Below are 14,651 nucleotides of genomic sequence, written 5' to 3' on the forward strand. Positions count from 1 at the left end.
ATAAAAAATACCCCTCTCTATTTCATTAGAGATATCTTTGCCAGAAGCTCATGAAGCAAGGTTAATGGTTAGTGTAGTACCCACCTAAGAGGTTTGCCTTGATGTGGCAGGTGGGCATTCCCTTTAATGGCCATTGGAGTAATTAAATAACCTCCATTTGTTTAAATAAACATAGGGATTTGGGTAAGAGTGCAGTAACTTTTTTCTTTGGTTTTTACTGTATGTATTGGGGCTGATGTGTACTATGGTCGTTGCGGACACCCAGGAGTAGTGGGAGTTTGAGCACAGGATTTGTTTTTTTCTGCATATATTTAGCAGCACATGGTGGAAGGCAGTGTTTTAAATAGTCACTAAACAACTAGGCATTCCCTGGCAATACAACCTTGGGAGTGAGCACATGTAATTGTAGTTGGGTGAGTGAAGAAGTGTTAAAGGAACACTCTGGGCACCATAACAACTTCATTAAAATGAAGTTGTTCAGAAGGTCCCTGGTGCTGGCTTATCTTTAGGGGTTAAACCATTCTCTAAGTGTTTAATGCCAAAGTCTGTATTTCAGTGCAAAATCTCCCTCTCTCTGTCCTTCCATTTTCTCAAAATATTTAAACCAGAAGGTTCTTGCAGAATCGGGCAGCGGTGCTGCTGATTGACTGAGATAGGTCAGCTGACTCTCTCAGCCAGTCACTAGCATTCATAAGACTGGCATGAAATAGACATTTTTTTTAAAAGCCGGTTTTATGAATGAGGAGTCACTGATTGGCTGAAAGTGTCAGCCAATCAGCTGCGCCGCTGGCCGATTCTGCAAGAGCCTTCTGATTCAAAGATTTTGAGAAAGTGGAAGGACACAGGGACACAGGGAGATTCTGAGCTGCAACACAGACTTTGGCATTCAAGAATGGTTTAACCCATAAAGGTGAGCCAGCGCCAGGGACTTCATGGCACTATAGGAATTTAATTGTGATGAAGTTGTTCTGGTGCCCAAACTGGTCCTTTCATTATCATTATTGAGGGATTTGGCATCCACTGGTTACCCACCAGTTTCATTATTACCCAACTTTATTTTATTATTAACACAACTTTGTTGTGAAGGAATCAGAAAGGTGGTATTGTAGTGTCCTGCCTGTTCCCCGTATAAAGAACCAAGTAAATCACTGCAGAGAAATTTGGGTTGATGCCTTTACTATCAAAATGCTTATATTTTGCCTGAAGCTTGGATTGTGAAGGAGGCTGTGTTAAAATAATGTGGAATAAAAAAAAAAATGTAAGAGAAAAAAAAAAGGCCAATTATAAATGTTTTTAATTAAATTTTGTAAATGCAAGTTTGGCAAATCCAATTTTGAGATTGTTCAGAATCACAGATCATTCTTGACTTCCTCTTTTAATAAAAGTCAGTTATAATTAATCTCACAGTTGGAATTTCCAGCAGTATAATTAAATTAAGGTTTAGCGGTTCTTTTTTTTTTTTTTGCCCCAGAACCTTGTACGTAGAAATGAGGAATTGGTGCAGTTCAGTTCTCCATAAAAATATACATTTAAAAAAGAAGGTAAAAACCTATCATTTTGTTTTGACATTTTCATTGTCAGTTGTATTGCATTATGTAGTAGATCACACATTGAAAATTCAGGTCTGTAGTTATATTTTAATTGCAAAAATGTCCAGGACTACCTAGGATAAATATAGAGTTTTCTATACACCAACAAAACAATGCACAGGTTTATTATTTTAAAATTTTGCATTTTAGTCTACTGTTTACCATACAGAATCAAATTCCCTACAATTGTTTTTCTTTTTATTGAATAACCCCAGATGTTTCAGTCACCTCATCAGGATTCTTCTAAAAGAGCAAAAAAGATTGCTTAAACTAGGACTTAAATAAAAATGCACGACACACAAATTTTAATGATAATGCCATATTAAAGGAACACTATAGCATTATTCCTAATGCTATAGTCTCCCTCAGGCATACACCTATTGCCCTCCCCCACCTCCCAGTGTTGTAAAGGTTAAAAAACGTTTAAAAACTTACCTTGCTCCAACGCTGAGGTCCACAGCACTGGCTCTGTCTCCACGTCGTCCAATGTCGGCAATGGGGGGGAAACATAATGCGCATGCGTGGCGAGTGCCGCATGCATATTAGGCCTTTCTCATAGAAAAGCATTGAATCAATGCTTTCCTAAAGGGAAGTTGAAGATGCTCGACATCGTTATGCAAAACCTGAGGATGTTCAGTGTCGTTTCACAAAGTTAAATTCTGTGCAAATGCAGTAAACGCCATTAATGACTGTCTGAGAGAGTTTCTCTCTGAAACTACAATGCTTAAAGTTGCAGGGCTAAGTTAAAAGGAACACTGCACCCAGACCGCTTCAAAGATATAAAGTGGTCAAGATGCCTACAGTATCCTTTTATGACCTCATTTGTGATTCTCCTGAAGCTGTTTGTAGCATCTGTCAGTGCATTTTACACTTAAAGGGACACTCCAGGCACCCAGACCACTTCTGCCCATTGGAGTGGCCTGGGTGCCAACTCCCACTACCCTTAACACCTAACCCTTTTCATAAACTGCAATAATTACCTTGCAGGGTTAAGTCCTCCCCTAGTGGCTGTCTACTAGACAGCCACTAGAGGGCACTTCCTGGTCCATAGCACAGAAAACCTGTGCTATAGCGTCGCCGGACGTCCTCACACGCTGTGTGAGGACCTCCAGCGTCGCTAAAATCCCCATAGGAAAGCATTGAAAATGCTTTCCTATGGAGAGGTCTAATGCGCATGAGCGGCATTGCCGCGCATGTGCATTAGGTCTCCCCAGCCGGTGGGGGAGACTGATCTGGGGAGGAGTGGCGGTGGAGGAAGAAGCAGCGACGTGGGACATATCGCTGCCTGCGTAAGTGACTGAAGGGGTTTTCACCCCTTCAGCAACCGGGGATTGGGGGATGGGAGGGAGAGGGGACCTGCAGTGCCAGGAAAATGGATTGGAGAGTCCTTTTAATATTTTGTTTACACAAAGATTTCTTGTAAAGGTTTGTTGACAAGTTTACTTAAATAAAACCTGACTCATTCTAACATGTTATTGAACACAAATTGGTGACAAAATAAGCAGTTTTATATCAGCTTTGGGACAATTAAAGTTGAATTATGGAGCTTCAGAAATTAATAATATGTAAGAAAAATAACTCAATATCATTACAGTTATTTGAATTGTACACATTAGTTAGAATGGTTAGGTAACAATAATTGCTATCTTCAGTTGCCGGATCATATTATGATTTTGTAATGACTTTAAGTACACACTTCAGGGATGTATTTCACACTAATATCGTCCTGAAATATGTCATTTTTAGGTATCCCTAAATTGCATCACAACCTCACAGCTTGTTGATACTGCTTGATATTTAGAGATAGTGTATTGTAAGGTCCGTACCTGAAATGTCAGAGATATTGTCAATACTGCAAAGAACAATGTCATCAAGCCAAATCCTCCAATTAACAGCATCCGACGTCCAAGCTTTTCAATGGTTACCCCCTGTGTGTGACATACAGAATTGCGCAAATTAAAAGGTTGGATATACAGAAACATTCTTGCCAGTCTTCTGTGATCACAACCTACATTTATTCTTGAATGCAATGAACAATGGGTCTCATCTAGGTCAACGTTCCAAACTCTTTGAAATATACTCGGTTACTGTCACATTGGTAGCGATAGTTTATATGAAATATATCTGCGATGGGGTCTCAAGGGTGCCTGAAAAACTACTGAATCGTACGTTTCTCCCTCTGACTAGTGATAGCAAAATAAATTGAATTTTTTAAAAAAAAATAGCTGATCTGAGTCATTTCAAAAACCATTTGCAACAATAATTACAAATAATACCAAAGTAATCATGTTTTCTCACATTCGAAACTCTAGCATTTGCTGAAAAACATCTGTTCAGTCTCTGTGATGAGCTTTTAGCAAACCAGAGGCGGACTGACTTGATGCTCGATTCACTTTTTCAGTACCGCAACTCTGCTGAGCTGAACAGTCGCATGGCATAAATTCTGGTGTCCCAAAAATTTTTCTATTTTGGAGGGAAATTGCTTGGCTGAGCCGTACTCAGGTCACGTAAATAGCGCCTGTAGTGTGCACATGTGTCAGAATAGTGACTTTAGTGTGTAGAGTACTAACGGCTGTAATGTGTGTTTTGTGGGGGATAGGAGCTGTAGTGTGCGAGGAGGAAATAAGGAGTGCAGTGTGTGGGGGGTTAGGGGCACTGCATTTTTACAAATCTTTAAATTAAAAAAAAAAAAAAAAAAAAGCTAATGATTCTGCTAGCACAATGTATAGGTAGAATTGAATGCTTTTTGAAATGAGCCAAACTTGTGTGAGTCATGACAGGTGCACTGAATGTGTAGCTAACCTGGAGATTTTTCCCAAACTGCTGACTTTGCAAACTTTGATGTGTTTGTATAGAAGTGGGATCACAGATGTTTTACTAGATACAAAGAGTTAAAGGGTTACTCCAACCACCATAACCACTTCATGGATTTAAAGTGGTCATTATTGTAGGAGTATATATATGTGCCGTGTTTCAGCTCATACAGAGTGATTGCTAATTGTGTGCTGGGGGCTAGTTGCACTTTGTGCCAGGCTGCCAATATCAGTTTTGTACATAAATAGAATCTGTCGTTAACATGCTTGCAACAAACATAATAATCGTTCCCATGCAGGCATAGTCCCTGCAAGGAGAAGGTAGCTCCCCCCTCGTTCCCTCCCACTATGCATTCCCTCCTGCCTCCCTCCATTAAAGGAACATTAAAGAAACCCTCTCTCCATCCCCCTCTCCTTGCCGGCTCAGAGCGTGTGCATTTACTCTGAGCCAGCAAAGCGGTCAAATCACAGGCTGTGATTGGACAGTGTGAGGCCCCTGTGATGTCAGAGGGGTTGTAGCAGTCAATGCGGGCAGCTTCGCCCAGAGCTTGATTCCAGTAAACTAAAACTATTTTTTTCTGCAGGTCATTCTGCAAATCGAGGGGAAGACCTTCCAATAGGGTATTTTACACAGTAAAGCCCCTTCCCCCACCCCCTCCTCAAAAGCGTTGCAGACTTAGGGTAAGCCCTCGAGAAGTCTTGAAGGCGAGCATCAGAGGTGGGAGAGGTGGGAGATTCAGCAGATCGTAAGGGCCTAGACGGGACATACTTGTGTATAAGGGAGGATAGATAGGTGGGAGCAGCATTATGTAGACATTTGAAAGCAAGAACCAGAATTTTAAATTGAGCTCTATATTTTATAGGAAGCCAATGTAGGGACTGACAGAAGGGTGAGGCATGGGAGGTGCGGGCGGACAGGAAGATGAGCCTCGTCGCCGCATTCATTATGGACTGTAACGGTGCAAGTTGGGAGCACGTAAGACCACTGAGAAGCGGATTACAGTAGTCAAGGCGAGAAAGTACAGTGGAATGGACCAACACCTTAGTCGCATCTGGTGTTAAGTAGGGGCGGAAGCGCGCAATGTTTTTGAGATGGAAATGACAGGATTTGGCGATAGAGTGAACATGAGGCTTGAAGGAGAGGTCGGAGTCAAAGAGAACACCTAGGCAACGAGCCTGCGTGGTGGAGCTGATGGTAGCACCATTGACTTGGAGGGAGACAGACACAGGAGTAACAACACTTGAGGGAGGAAAGACCAGAATTTCAGTTTTGGTCAAGTTTAGTTTAAGGAAGTGGGCAGCCATCCAGTTAGAATTAGCAGAGAGGCAGTCAGAGACACTAGTCAAGAGGGACGGGGAGAGATCAGGAGAGGACAGGTAGATTTGCGTGTCATCTGCATGGAAATGATATTGGAAGCCAAAGGAGCTAACGAGTTTACCAAGGGAGGCAGTATAGATGGAGAACAGTAGGGGACCAAGGACTGAACCTTGAGGGACACCAACAGAGAGGAGTTGGGGAGAAGAAGCAGAGCCAGAGAAAGAAACACTGAAAGAGCGCTGGGAGAGGTAGGAGGAGCACCAGGAGAGAGCAATATCTTGTAGACCGACATTGCTATGGATGAGAAGAAGCTGTTGATGATCAACAGTGTCAAAAGCCGCAGACAGGTCAAGGAGAATTAGGATAGAGTAGTGACCATGAGATTTTGCAGCGAGTAGATCATTGGATACTTTGGTCAGTGCCGTTTCCACAGAGTGCTTAGCGCGGAAACCAGACTGAAGCGGGTCTGGCAGAGAGTTTGATTTGAGGAAGTCTGTCAATCTCACATACACAATTCTTTTAAGGATCTTGGATGCAAAAGGCAGTAGCGAGATAGGACGATAGTTGGATGGGGAGTTAGGGTCAAGATTGGGCTTCTTTAGAATTGGGGTTACAGTTGCATGTTTGAAGGGCGATGGAAATATACCAGAGGAGAGAGAGAGATTGAGAATTTTAGTGAGAGGTGGAGAAAGAGAAGAAGACAGAGTATGGATGAGATGCGAGGGAATTGGATCTAGGGAGCAGGTGGTGGGGCGGGAGGACTGGAGCAGAGCAGAAACCTCTTCCAATGTAGCGGGTGTGAATGAACATAGAACGGCAGAGGGAGTGAAGTTAGGGGAAGTATTGCAAGGGGGAGGAGAAAGATGAGAGAACTCTTCTCTGATTGTAGAGATCTTGTCAGTGAAGTGAGTTGCAAAGTCTGAGGCAGTCAAGTTAGTAGGTGGAGGAGGTACAGCAGGGCGAAGAAGAGAGTTAAATGTGTGAAATAGTCGTTTGGGTTCGCGGGAGAGTGTGGTTATGAGGGTATTGAAGTAATTAACTTTTGCAGAGGAAAGAGCCAAGCTGTATGAGCTCAGCATAAATTTATAGTGGAGAAAGTCAGATGCACAGTGAGACTTTCTCCAACAGCGTTCAGCAGTTCTGGAGCATTTTTGGAGGTATCGAGTGAGCTTGGTGTGCCAGGGTTGTTGTTGGGGGGCGGCCTGCGGCATTTAAATGTACAAGGTGCCATGAGGTCTAATTGAGAGGAGAGGGTGGAATTGTAGAAGGAGGTTGCAGAACTAGGACAGGTGAGGTATGAGATAGGTAAAAGGAGAGTTTGGAGATTAGTGGAGAAATGCTCTAGGTCAAGACATTGGAGGTTTCTGTGAGAGTGATGTTCAGATGGTGGTGTCAATTGGGTCTTAGGTATGCCAATGTCAAAAGTCAGCAGATGGTGGTCAGATAGAGGAAAAGGAATATTGGAGAGATTAGAGGCAGTACAGAAGTTGGTGAAGGCAAGATCAAGAGTGTTTCCTGCTGTATGGGTTGCTAAATTGGACCATTGCGTAAGGCCAAAGGAGGAGGTTACAGAGAGCAGACGAGAGGTATCAGTATAACTTTATATAACAAAATATTACTAGCACTTTCAGTTCTGTAAACCAACATCCAAACACATAAAATGGCAATAACAACAAATAAATATGTTATTTTTCCAATATAGTGTTTCTAATTTTATTTATAGTGTTGTTTCTAACATGAATGGACGTTGCATATTGGTACAGCTAATACATTTGCTCTGCAATATCTTGGTTATTAAAGCCATAAAGAATCCCCATTAAACGGGTAATAGTTATAGGAAACATGCCTTGTATGCTGGTTATTAGTATGTAGAATCATGTTTTAAAGCAAATCAATAATGTCTGCATAAAATATGTAACACTAGGGAGGCACTGTGGATCTCAATGAAAAGGTCAGAATTTGCGCGTCACTTATAATTCAAAGATGACTTGGGAACAAAGAAGAATTTATCAAATGTTTCTGTTTACTTCTGAAACATCTAAAGAGATGTAATATATCCATTTTATGCCATATTTTCAAAGTCAATTAACTGCAATCCTGGGAGTGCTGAGAACCATTCTATAGGTTTGTATGTTGATTAATCTTTTTTTCTTTCCTTTTTTGCAACTAACATTTGTTTTTTTCCTTCAATATATGAACAACAGTTTGCAAATTGTTTCATCTAATCATTAAAAGGGCAGTTGGCTAGAAAATGTCCCTACTCTGGTTGAACTAAACATTCTTGTTAGACACATGATACTTGTGCATGCAAGTGTATGAATATACTCTGTATGTGTGCCTGAATTTGAGTACCTGATTTTTTTCCAGCCTACCCTGCATTGTAAGGGATGCTAAGATAAATACAAATCAACTCTTAGAAGTTATAAAAATTGCTCTGTTGGGTTATGTATGACAGTCCCTTTACACACACAAAAAAAAACAAGTATATAATATAGCTTTGAAACTGAGCTCAATAGAATACCTCCTTTTTAACATAAGCAATTGGATATTGTACTGAAATACTTACAAAGAGAAATGAGCAGGCTGATCATTGAACTTGTGAGAATCAAATTTATTGAACGAAACAGCTGAACAGAGCTGCTAAGAAATCAATTTGGCTTATGTTTCTGAATTTATGTAGATATATCTTTTTAATTGTTTTCGAGTTACCCATAAATTCTACATCAAAGGTGTTTTGTTTTTTTTTGTTTTTTTTAAACCGAAAGAATTTCTAAATGACAACTTCAAAAACACTCTAATTAGAAACTCTAACTCTATAGAAACTGAATTTCACTTTGCTGTGCAACGTAATGCAAAACAAAATGTAACCTACAAATGTCCAATTACCTTCAACTCAAAATCATCTAAGTCAGCTATTCTTTCAGTTTGGCTACTCGGGCCTTAAAGGGAAACTCCAGTGCCAGGAAAACAATCCGTTTTCCTGGCACTGCAGGTCCCCTCTCCCTCCCACCTCCCAATCCCGGGTTGCTGAAGGGGTGAAAACCCCTTCAGTCACTTACCAGAGGCAGCGGCATGTCCCACGTCGCTGCTTCTTCCGCCGCCGCCGCCGCTCCTCCTCTGCATTACGTCGGCCAGTGGGCGAGACTGATCCCGCCTGCCGGGGAGACCCCGCGCATGCACATTAGAGCACCCCATAGGCAAGCATAGAAAATGCTTTTCAATGCTTTCCTATGGGGAATTGAGCGACGCTGGAGGTCCTCACACAGCGAGACACGGAAGTGTCTAGTAGACAGCCACTAGAGGTGGAGTTAACCCTGCAAGGTTATTATTGCAGTTTATAAAAAAACTGCAATAATTACACTTGTAGGGTTAAGGGTAGTGGGAGTTGGCACCCAGACCACTCAAATGGGCAGAAGTGGTCTGGGTGCCTGGAGTGTCCCTTTAAACTTTAAATTCACTTTGAATTGTCACTTAAGTAAAAATGACTAAATTAAATGTCTGCTTTTCTTTTCTCTGTCTGAAATATTGGAAGATAAAGAATACTGTAACTAATATTTTATTTATTCATCTCGATTACATCTATAAAAGATGAAAGCAAACATTTTATACTGTGTCAGTTCACATCATTTTATTATTTTTAACATTATTATTTTTTATTTTATTTTTTTTATTTTTTTTCTGACAAGAAATCTGTACACAACATGTCTGTTTTGTACTGAGCTTAGGTAAACATGTAATTTACTGTAGGTTTCAAATAAATTATATAGTATGTTATGTTAGTTTTTTTTTAACAAAATTAACTCCGTAGGAAGAGGGTTAATTTTTTTTTGTCCCTCAAAGTAAGCCTGGTGAGATGTTTAATAATAATTTGATTCACATGGTGAAGATGAATATGAAAGAATGCTCCTAACGGTAAGAAGAAAATTATACAAAATTATATGAGGCCGTGTTTAAATGTAAATAAGATTATTGTGAGAATTAAGTTACTAATTGCCTTTGCTTTCTGTGCAAATTGCTTTTATATTGCATTGCCATAAACTCAAGTCTTCTTTTGTCAGCTTACATGCAGCAATACCTACCGCTGACACTTCAGCTGTTGGGACCACAATTTAAGCTATGCTAATCTGTAGGAGTTGGAACACCAGCGGATGCCTAATACTTAGTGTGATTTGTGCATCTGCAATCAGAATAACTGGTTTTTATTCCTAGCCCTAGGTATACATATATTTTTAGGAACTAATGCAGAAAATACATAATGCATTTTATTTAAAATTGTTGTCGGATTGTAGCGAAAAACATTGTGTAACAACAATAACATAATTTATGTGTGAAGACTCCAAAGCCTAAATTTAGACGGTAAAGTGTATTGTATTTATTTTTCTATGCTCAATAGTAAATTCTGGGTCCAGTGGATGATAAACCTGTCACAATACACCTACGTAGGGTGCACTTTTTGATACAGTTTGCAAAGTTCCATGAATAATGTCATGCTAATTATCATCTGGAAGGCTTTGTAAACATATGCTATAATAAGTCCCTATATTCTCTTTTATATTCCATCAAGACATAGGGTCTCTATATTTTGTAAAATATGTTGCTGTATGCAGAGGATTATGGGGCTAATTATGCATTTCCCACTGATTCTCACTTGAAATGTATACATTGGCTTCATTAAAAAACATTAAAGCGTTAGGAATACAAACCTGTATTTCTAATGTGTTAGTTTAGTGTTCCTGTCGCTGGTTAAATACAGGTTCTCTCGCCCTTCTCCATTTGCTATGTAAAATAATACAATTAAACTTTTTACTGATCTTTTTTCAGCACCAAAGATTCCTCTGCACTGCTTACTTTGGGGAACTAATGTGCATGTCGGGCGAGATCTGCACTCACATCCAAGCTTCACTATAGGATAGCGTGCACCAATGCTTTGCTGTAGGGTCTTTAGTATCATGTGACGGAGTTTTACATTGCAGGGTTAAAACGACAGGACCACTGCACCCAGACAACTTCATTGAGATGGAGTGGTCCGCGTGACTTTAGTGTCCCTTTACTGCTGTGTCCCAATTCATCTACCCATATTTTAAGACTTAGTGGTCCCATGTTTGAATATATCTGACAAAGTATTGTACCTCTTGTGGTCCAATATCGGATTATCCCTGGATAGTACCGCTGATCCTCCATTCTGGATGCCGCAAATGTGCGCAATGCGCACCGACTGGGAGGTCCCTGCACGGTGGATTGGCGGCACTCTCCAGGGAAATTCCGTCATTGGACCGCAAGAGGTAAAGTCCTGCAAGCGTGAGTTGGCCGTACGGGTGCGGACAACGGACAGGAGGTGGTCATGGGCAAAACGGAGAGACCGAGAAGGGACATACCTATGGATCTGTGAGAAGATATAAGAGGGGCTAGAGTTGTTCAGTGCTTTATAGGTGTGAATTAGTACCTTGAATTGACTCCTATAGCATACAGGAAGCCAATGTAAGGCCTGGCAGAGGGGTGAGGTGTGAGAGAAACGATCAGAGAGGAAAATTAGTCTGGCAGCAGCGTTCATTACGAACTGTAGCAGTGCAGTACGGCTTTTGTGAAGACCAATCAGGAGAGGGTTACAATAATCCATAAGGGAAATTACTAGAGCATGGACAAGCTCCTTGGTAGTATCTGGTGCAAGAAAGGGGCGGATGCGGGCTATGTTTTTAAGATGGAATCTACAGGATTTGGCAACATGCTGGATGTGAGGCTCAAAGGTGAGGCCAGAATCAAGTATGACGCCAAGACAGCGTGCTTGCAAGGATGGACTGATCTGGGTACCACAAACCTGAAGGGAGAGCGAAAGAGGAGGATCAGTATTAGGAGGAGGAAAGACAAGGAGCTCAGTTTTAGAGAGATGGACTTTCAGAAAGCGGGAGGACATCCAGTCAGAGATGGAAGAAAGGCAAGCAGTGACACATTGCAGGACGGCAGGGGAGAGGTCTGGGGAGGAGAGATATAACTGGGTGTCATCAGCGTACAGGTGGTAGTTGAATCCAAAAGAGGTAATAAGTTTGCCAAGAGAGGCAGTATAAAGAGAAAAAAAGGGGACTAAGGACATAGCCTTGGGGGACTCCAACCGAGACAGGACGCGGGGAGGAGGTATCATTAGAAAAAGAGACACTGAATGAGCATTGGGAGAGATAAGAGGAAAGCCACGAGAGGACAGAGTCACAGAGACCAAGTGATTGAAGAGTTTGAAGAAGGAGAGCATGATCAACGGTGTCAAAGGCCGCTGAGAGGTCAAGAAGAATTAGTATGGAGTAGTGGCCTTTGGATTTAGCTTCGATTAGGTCGTTAGTAACTTTGATAAGCACAGTCTCAGTAGAGTGGAGAGGGCAGAAGCCAGATTGAAGGGGGTCAAGGAGATAGTTGGAATTGAGGAAATGAGACACACGGGTAAAGATAAGTCTTTCCAGAAGCTTTGAGGAAAAAGGGAGCAGGGATATGGGACGATAGTTAGAGGGGGTGGACAGGTCGAGGGATGTTTTTTTTAGTATAGGTACTACAGTGGCATGTTTAACCCCTTAAGGACCAAACTTCTGGAATAAAAGGGAATCATGACATGTCACACATGTCATGTGTCCTTAAGGGGTTAAGGTCAGCAGGGACAATGCCAGAAGAGAGAGAGCAGTTGAAGATGTGTGTTAAAGAAGGCACGAGACAAGTGGAGAGAGATCTAATAAGGTGAGATGGGACAGGATCGAGTGGGCAAGTGGTGGGGCGAGAGGAGCAAAGAAGAGCAGCCACCTCTTGGTCAGTAGCCGGGGAGAATGTCTGAAGGGTAGGAAAGGCATGATCTATGTGTGGTTGAGAAACAGAATGGCAAGGAGGGGAGAATTATTTCCTTTGCTGTTCAATCTTGTCAGTAAAGTAACATGCAAACTTATCAGCAGTAAGGTTAGTTTGGAGGGTGACCACAGCAGGGCAAAGAAGAGAATTAAAGGTGTCAAAGAGACGCCTGGGATTGCGGGAGCATGAACTAATGAGAGAGGAAAAGTAGGACTGTTTGTCAAGGGCAAGGGCTGCACTGTCTGAACACAATATGAATCTATAATGGAGAAAGTCTGACTGGGTGCGAGACTTCCTCCAGGAGCGTTCAGCACAACGGGAGCATCTTTGCAGGTAGCGTGTTGATTTAGTATGCCATGGTTGGGGGCGGGTCCTCCTCGAGGTGCTTGTTTGGAGCGGTGCTGCAGCGTTCAAGGCAGATGTAAGGGTAGAGTTATATGTGAAGATGGCCAGTGAAGGGAAGGGAAGAGGGAAGGGATGGACAGCAGTCATGAATCAATATCAGCTGACAACTGCTGGAGATCAAGAGAATTAAGGTCCCTCCTGAGTTGAGGGGGGTTAGACTGAGGTTGTTGGGTGAGGGGGTACACGAGAGCAAATGATAAGAGGTGGTGATCAGAGAGAGGAAATGGAGTGTTGCAGATATTAGATACTGTACATGCATAAGTGAAGATTAGGTCAAGGGTATTGCCAGCTACATGGGTGGGAGAATTAGCCCACTGTGATAGCCCGAGGGAGGAAGTCATGGAAAGTAGTTTAGAGGCTGCAGAGGTCAAAGGTGGGTTAATAGGAATATTGAAGTCCCCGAGAATTAGGGATGGAATGTTAGAAAAGAGGAAATAGGGTAGCCAGGCAGCAAAGTGGTCAAGGAAGAAAAGAGGGGAACCAGGGGGACGATAAATAACAGCAATGTTAGCAGAAAAGGGTTTGAAAAGGCAAATTGAATGTATTTCAAATTATGGTAAAGAGAGGGAAGGGGGGGTGGGGGGAGAGGAGCAGTGAGGGGAGAGGAGAAACCCAACACCACCACCTTTACATTCAGAGTTTCTTGGGTTGTGGGTAAGTTGGCGACCACCGAAGGACAAAGATGCAGGGGTAGCAGTGTCAGAGGGGGACAGCCAGGTTTCTGTTAAAGCTAGTAAATCTATTGAATGAGAGATGAAGTCAGGGACAGCAGTGGATTTAGTTGTATGAGATTAGGGTGGATCCTTGGGTTAGTATGTGGTGAGTTTGTTGAGAGGGGACCGGGGTTTGGAGAGACATCACCAGCTGCTAGGAGCAGAAGGATAGAAAGGTAGTGAAGGTGGGAGTAGGATTTGAAAGTTTTGTAGGAGGGTATGTATGTAGAGGATTTTAGAGGAGTTCGTGGAGATAGGCTGGAAAGGTATGTGTAGAGTGCATGGGATGAATAGAGAGAGAAGGTGAGTAAGGTGGAAGTAATGACGATGGTGTTGCCAGGGACAGGTGAGCGAAAGGATAGGGATATTTTAGTTATGAGAGAAGTTAGGGTTAAAGTGAAAAATAGAAGTGAGAACATTAGAGAAAATGTGTATTATATAGATATGTAGATCATATACATACAAACACAAATATCAATGAGTGTTTAAACCATTGTAAGGATGCAGTAGGTTAAAAGAGGATTTCAGGGGAGGAGAGGTTTAGTGACTTGATTGGTGTGTTTAGGAAACCAGCTGCACTATCTATAAGTAAGGTAATGACCATGGGGTGGGATGGTGTGGGGAGGGGAGGGTGGGCAATCTTCCAGAGATGATACCTCTGCTCAGAAGATTCTGCAGGACTTGGTTGCTTGGCAGTGCTGGGTGTTAATGCTGTTTTAAGGGGCCAAGTCTGAAATATAAGGTCTGAGGTTAGAAAAAAAAAAGAAATAAAAACACACTATTATGGGTGGGGAGACATGGGGCTATTGTGGTAATTAATTAGAGATGAAAAACTAAAGGAGAGAACTTTGGAATAAAAATATATGAAGGATCAGATAGGGGAAAGTCATAAACCATGAACATAAATTTACAAGATTATCTTCAGCCCTATGTGGGGCTCTTTATTTACAAATCTCTTTAACAGGTAGGTAGGTAGTTATAGAGCTGAAAAGGT

The 14,651-nt window shown here is 41.9% G+C and overlaps 1 protein-coding gene across 2 annotated transcripts in view; it reads right to left on the reverse strand.

Moving 5' to 3' along the window:
- SLC2A9 (solute carrier family 2 member 9) overlaps positions 1-14,651 on the reverse strand; it is a 248,021-nt gene that overhangs the window by 79,477 nt on the left and 153,893 nt on the right. For both annotated transcript variants that reach the window (XM_063457783.1, XM_063457784.1), the window contains one exon: positions 3,416-3,517. In XM_063457783.1, coding sequence (XP_063313853.1) covers positions 3,416-3,517 — 102 coding nt within the window. The remainder of the gene's footprint in view (positions 1-3,415; positions 3,518-14,651) is intronic.

This window comes from Pelobates fuscus, chromosome 6 (genome assembly GCF_036172605.1).
Source record: "Pelobates fuscus isolate aPelFus1 chromosome 6, aPelFus1.pri, whole genome shotgun sequence".
NCBI lineage: Eukaryota > Metazoa > Chordata > Amphibia > Anura > Pelobatidae > Pelobates > Pelobates fuscus.